The following is a 6,333-nucleotide window of genomic DNA, read 5'->3' as shown; positions in this document are numbered from 1 at the left end:
GGGGGGGGGGGAGGGAGGGGAGGCGTGTGGGCGTGGATGTGATTTGTCCCGGTGAAGTTTTGGCACCTTCCTCTTGACCACCGCGCCAAAGGCACATGACCTGCGGTGACAAGAAACAAAGAGAACAGCACGACCAGCTCAAATGCATTAATGATACCTGAGTGGTTTCTTTTTCTTGTTCTCTCTGCCTTTTTTTGTTGTTTAGTTTTCCTTTCGGTTCGGGTTTGGCGCTGCCCTTTTCCCGCTCTTGGTCTGCTTGAGCCCGCACACTCTGCTTCTTCTTCACGTTCGTGTGTTGATGTCCAGTGTGTACAACAAAAAATAAATGCAGGAGCTCTTTCACACACACACATACACACATACACACATACACACACACACACACACACACACGCTTACACGCAACACACACACACACTTACACAAACGTTCTTTAACGTCAAAAGCTTTGACCTGGTAAATATGCTGACAATAGGTTAATCCCGAGTCTCTCAGTCTCTTGAAAAGACCAAAACTTTGTCAGACAAAAGTGGTTTTGGAGAAAAAAAAGACGCGCGCGATGAATTTTTTTTTTTTTTTCTGCGCGCGCGCATTCTCTCCGCGGGATCGCGCGCCCAGGCATCGGGAAGAAGGCGCTGCGTGCGTGCGTGCCTGCGTGCCTGCTGGATGCTGGAACGGCCCGATCTGTTGGATCGTGGTATGGGTTGAAGCCTGGCATGGTTCAATTTGGATGGATCCATTCTGTTTGATTGGATAATGGTGTTTTGAGCGGCTATCCCGACCCTCGCGTGAACCCCTTGGAGGGCGAGGGGCATTGTCCCTTCCAGCTTTGCTCAATATCGAGGCGAGCACGCACTCTGTGATAGATTGCAGGCATTAAAATCATCACCATGGCATGGCTTGACCGTGATTTCGGTGCCGAGCTGATGCCTCCTTCACCTGCTGGCCCTGACCAAGACAACGACATGATCTTGCTCCTCCAGGTACCGTCGTGTCGCCCTCACCCCCCCACCCTCCCCACCCCAACTCCCGGCTTGCCTCGTCTTTGAGTCAGAATTCACTTCCCTGGCCGAGGAACGCGCAGACACTTGCAGCCTCTCGCAAATCTTCGGGAAGTACCTCAAGCGCACCTTCCCCCACTGCACTAGCTGCTCTCGAAGAGCTTCAAAGTTTGCAGGCTCCCGATTTTCCCCGCCTCACCCCGAGTAAATTGCTCCAATCTCTCAAGCCTCAGAGCGCCACTTCCGAAGCACAGGTGCGCCAAAAGTTTCACCTGCCACCCTGCGGACTACACTTACACTTCAAGACAAGCCCAATCTCATTTTCTCCTGTCGCATTCCCTCTGTAGTTGGTGCAGATCTGGGCCGCCCTTCCGCTCCTGTCGCCATTGCCCGAGCATGCAGCTGACGTCGCGCGCGTCATGACAGCCCTGGCCCAGCAGCTACCGCACGCCTCCTCAAACTGGCTTGCTCTGAACTGGGGTGAAAACTGTGCTCCCAATGTCTTTACCCACATCGCCAGTCTCGCTGAAATCGCGCTTGCCCACTTAAACCTCGATGAGATGCTCGCCATTGCCTCGGCCTTATTACACGCCCTTGATCGCCTCAACATGAACGGCCTCCTCTTTTCTGAAACCGCAGGTATGCGGCTCACTCAATCCCATATAGCCTCCCACCCGTAGTCATTCGTCCCATATCGTCGCTCATCACCTAAGCCCGCTGGGCGCTCCCCATTCACATGTAGCTCAAGGCTTGGTGCTCGCCCTGCAAACACTATGGCCCTTCTTGCTGCAAACATCCATTGGACGGTCACGGACCCTGGAGGCCTGTCTCAACCTCCGCGCCGTTGCCACGACCCACCTGATCACGCAACACAATCTTCTTGCCGAGCTTCTCCACTCTTTAAGCTCACACCAAAACAACTCCAGCGAGCCTCTGCCCGAGGGCGTGCCAACAGACCTGACCCTTCTTGGACACCTCGTCGACCAACGCCTGCGCCGCGTCCCCCACCCGTCCCCCCATAGCGCCACCTTGACTATGGCACTTGCTGTTCTCCAGCATATGCTAATTAACGTCGCCACTGCCCACGAGGGCTCGCGCGACATCAACAAGGAAGAGAGCAGCACCCCCGCCGGCCAACGCCGCTTCCTCACCGAATTTGTGAGGTACGTGGCGTGATCACTCGCCGTTTGCTAATTCTCGACATGTTCATGTCTCCATTTTCATCATCTGTCTCCATCAAGCCCTCAACCACCTCCCGTTCCTGACTACGTCTCAACAATAGAATTCTCGCCGATTTTGATCCGGCCAACGTCACCACGCTGTTGCTACGTGTAACGGAAACCCACGAAGACACCTTGCTTTTAGCTACCGAGCTGCTGCAGGATGTCGTGGCCACTCAGCAAACAGCCGGCAACGGCGTGGCCATACGTGATGTCATTGTCACCCGCATCTTGGCTCATGTGCAAGAATGCCCTGCTCGATTTCTTCAAGGTAGGCGCGCTCACCGTTTTTTCCCAGTTCAAGCCTCTGTGCACCCCATCGTCGACACTCCACGCTTTTATTGTGTCCTCGTTCTGCTGTTTGGCCTGTTTCCTTACATCTGGTGTGATCGCCCGCGTCAGACATGATTCATTGCCATGGGCAGCTCCTCAACCAACTTCGTTGTTCATGTCCTCAACTTGCCAAATACCTTGAGCTCTGCTTTAACCGCCTCTTACTCCTGATCGACGGGGACACCGCCTTCGACAAGGCTTCTGATGCCTTGGTCCACGAGGCTTCGGTGGAAGCGGCAAATCTCTTTGAGACTATTTGCGATTGTTGGTTTCGCTACCACTCCAATGAGGCTGACTTCGGTCCCTTTGACGTGTTTCAAGCCCTGCTTGCTCCTCGCTGCATGATCACCTTTTTCAGTATGATCCAGAGCGGCAGGTCAGTTTATTTTCCTCAGCCATTTCTGTTCATACGCTCTCATCTTGCTGCTTCTTTCTCCAACCATCCCTCATTTGTTCTTCGTCCCATCTTCAATATACAGTCCATCTGCTCTCCAGCTACAAGCCTACTTTTCCGAAGGAAATGCAAATCATACCCTGGGCTTCTTGCGCGCTGGCTTAGAAGCCATGTGTCTCATCGAACCCGCTACTTTGACCACCACCCATGCTCAAGCCACGGTCTCACGACTTTTGCACGCCATCTGGAGCTGGTGCGAAACCTACGCCCCAAATCTCGACGGCGTGCAAGATCAACTCGTTGGAGCGCACCCCATCCTCCTGGCTCTCGATCCCCATCCCGAGCCCCACGCTGACGTCCCCCACGACACCCACCCGGAAAGTCCCCCCGCCACGCCTGTGGCTTCTTCAGTTCCTGAGAGTTTGGACCGATTGTCAGTCCGCAGTGCAAACACTGATGCCAAGGTCTTGCTGAACATTGATCGCGACTCCGTCGCACCCATGGCCGCCGATCTGGTGGACAAGCCTCGCATGGTCCGACCGGTATTGGAAGCCTTGGATACGCTAGATCAGTGCCTACTCACCATTTGCAGGTTGGGTGAGCTGCCCATTGAGCCCGGCACCGGCGCACAGCCTGCCTCGCCCTCTACACCCGCCGCCACGCCTAGTCCGGTCGACACAAACGGTAAACACGCAATGGGCTGCCTTACGCTTGTGTATGCAGCCCTTTTGCGACGTGCCTGGGCAAATCACGCAGGTGCATACGGGCGTTGCTGGTCTGCGTTGGCCAAGCGAATTGCCACCCACTTTGGTCAATCCCCACCCACGTCCACATCGCTGCTACACACCGTGGTTCAGGGCGCCTCGCGGGCTACCATGTTAAACGAGGATGGCCGACAGCTTCTTGTGTTTGCGCTCTGTCAGCTCCACTTTGGTAGCGGCTCTGCACAGCGCACCCCGCCTCCGACCGCCACGTCCACAAGTCATCCAGACCCGAAAGAGCTCAAAACTTCCATTGACCCCGACCTGCTTGAGACCGCGTGTCATGCAATCCCTGCCCTGACAGAGCATTTGCTGGAGCGGGGTTGCCGCTACTTGTTGGAAGAGCTCAGCCTGCTTGTTCTCCCAGCCTTGGAAACCGTGTGCATGACACCTTTGGTGTTCTCACCCTCTCTGCACGCGGTGGCGGAAAATGCTGTCAGTCACTTGCTTCATCAAGGTGTCTGCGCCGCGCAAATGCAACAGTGGCTTGTCAATGCGCGCTCTCGATGGCCCGCAGTGGCCGCTTTTCGCGCGCTGCGTCTGGGGACCACGGCTCCCGCTTCTGGCGTGGATGGTCTTGTAGGGGAGCGCGGGCCTCGCCGGTTCTGGAAGTTTGACGCACGCTCCTACTTGGTCTTCTCCAAAGCACAGTCTTTTTGGCCCTCTTCTTCCCATCAACAGGGATTCTCTTTGCTCTTTTGGATTCGGCCTCGCTGGCAGCTTGAGTTTCTCGAGCAAAGCCGGCTTGATAGCAGCGCCATTGATGGTGCAGGTAGCTCAGCTGTGCCCCTCGTGCAAATTCATTGCTGCGATGAAACAGGACGTGTTTCTGGGCACACGGCTTGGACCATAGTCCTCAGCCCAAACAGCGCGCGCCTGGGGCTGCACGTTAGTTTGAGCCACCGCAGTGGGGAGCGACAAGAGGAGTTGATATGGTTCGGCACCAATGTCTCAAACGAGGAATGGACGCATGTCGCCATTTCACATCAGCCGCTCGGCGACGGCGAAGAGGCCTCTGTAGCGGCGGCTACAGCTGCAGCCGCCGTGGCCGCCGTGCACGATGAAGAAGGATCTGCCTTCTTCCCGAGCCCGTCCCCGGTGAGCCCAAGTAGGGTGCGTAGCAGTTCATCAACAGCCTACGGGGCCGACTTTGCGACAGCACGCACTTCCGGCCACTGGCAGTCAGGTGTTGCCACGGCCTATCTCAACGGTGTCGTTGCCGCATCACAACCCATTCACTTGCCGTTGCGAGAACCGCAGCAAACGCACCACACAACTGTCCTCTGTCGCCGTGTGATTGTTCGTCAAGCTGCAAGCACGGCAACTCAGATGATGGGCAGCCCCGAGAGCGCGGCAAGCCGACTATCACGTCACGGGTCACTTCGTGCAGTTGACAGCGCTGTCCTGAGCATTGCCGAGGCGAGCCCCATGGCGATGCCCTGGTCGGCAGGCCAAGCGAGCTCGGCGGGCCATAGTCAGCCGCCCCCTGGGACGCCTCAACTCTTACACTCACGATCGCACCTGAGCTCAAGCAAGAGCCCCATGCCCGTCTTTGCTGAAGACACTGTGCCAGACATGGACGCACCCTCGGAGGTTTCGGAGCCTTCGCGCTTTCGGCGATTTTTTGCTTCAGTGTTTGGCCGCACAGCGCGGCGCCAAGAGGACCTCAACGCGACCATTCAGCGCATGCACAGCTCCGAGCCTCAAAATGTGTTATGGCAGACCCCTGGCGTACCGAGCACGCCTGTTAACGGGCGCCTGCATTTTTTCCCAAGCGAAGCTGACCCAATCTTTGTTTCAACGTCGCCACCCAACTGTCCTTCCGCGAGCAGCATCGGGCACTCCTCCACGTTTTTATCACCATCGCCACAAACAGGCTGGTTGAGCTCGCACTCCCCTCTGCACGTGGCCCCACCTTCGGCCCGCTCGAGCCTACGCTCCATACCCCCTCCCAAGCTCGACCTGGGTCCCGTTGATGCATCCGTATTGGTGTCGGATCTACCTGCACCCCAGCGCCACAGTACGAGCGATTACTCTCAACCCATGGTCCCAACGACAGACTTGGGCGCTCTGACGGCGCTCGCCACAGTGCTCAGCTACGAGCAGGTCCTTATCGACTTTGCACTTGGTCCTGATCGACGCGGGTATAACGGCCTTGAAGACGGGCCTTGTGCTTTTGCTCTTCGCCGAGTTCTCACTGCTACAGTCGTGCGCAGTTACTGCCGAGCCAAGGAAGCGGCCGATGCGGCCGAATGTCAATTGCAAAGCCAGCACAACCAAGGGTTGCTGCAGCGCATATCTCGTTCTTTCTCCACATCGCGCTTGTCCATGGGGAGCAGTAATACTGTGGGCCAAACCCAGTTTGTGTCTCCTGAGAATGCACTCCTCGACGTGTTGTCAGGTACGCTGGCTGTTTATCGCTTCGTGATCCCAACGACCACAGCCTGCATTTCAAAGATACGCACGATTGTGGAATAGATGGTCGATTCTTCATGCAGGAACTCCGCCGAGCCGTCGTGTTATTCCTGACCCCCGATACACAGGCCGCCTATTGGCGTCCTCTTCACAAGGACGAGTTATGGCATGAGGTGTGTAGTGTTGTATGAAGACCCCCCCCCCCCCCC

The 6,333-nt window shown here is 56.5% G+C and overlaps 1 protein-coding gene across 1 annotated transcript in view; it reads left to right on the top strand.

Annotated features, from left to right (window-relative positions):
* Positions 1-1,420: 1,420 nt before the first annotated feature.
* The window catches only part of MONBRDRAFT_28472 (uncharacterized protein), a gene marked incomplete at both ends in the record, with an annotated part of 17,300 nt that continues 12,387 nt past the window's right edge, over positions 1,421-6,333 (top strand). Inside the window, 6 exons of the mRNA XM_001748919.1 lie at positions 1,421-1,640; positions 1,744-2,164; positions 2,284-2,461; positions 2,698-2,930; positions 3,034-5,815; positions 6,208-6,297. Of these exons, the coding sequence (XP_001748971.1) occupies positions 1,421-1,640; positions 1,744-2,164; positions 2,284-2,461; positions 2,698-2,930; positions 3,034-5,815; positions 6,208-6,297 (3,924 nt within the window). The remainder of the gene's footprint in view (positions 1,641-1,743; positions 2,165-2,283; positions 2,462-2,697; positions 2,931-3,033; positions 5,816-6,207; positions 6,298-6,333) is intronic.

The sequence above is a fragment of the Monosiga brevicollis genome, genomic scaffold (genome assembly GCF_000002865.3).
Source record: "Monosiga brevicollis MX1 MONBRscaffold_26 genomic scaffold, whole genome shotgun sequence".
Taxonomy (NCBI): domain Eukaryota; class Choanoflagellata; order Craspedida; family Salpingoecidae; genus Monosiga; species Monosiga brevicollis.
This window is presented reverse-complemented; position numbering and strand designations above follow the sequence as displayed.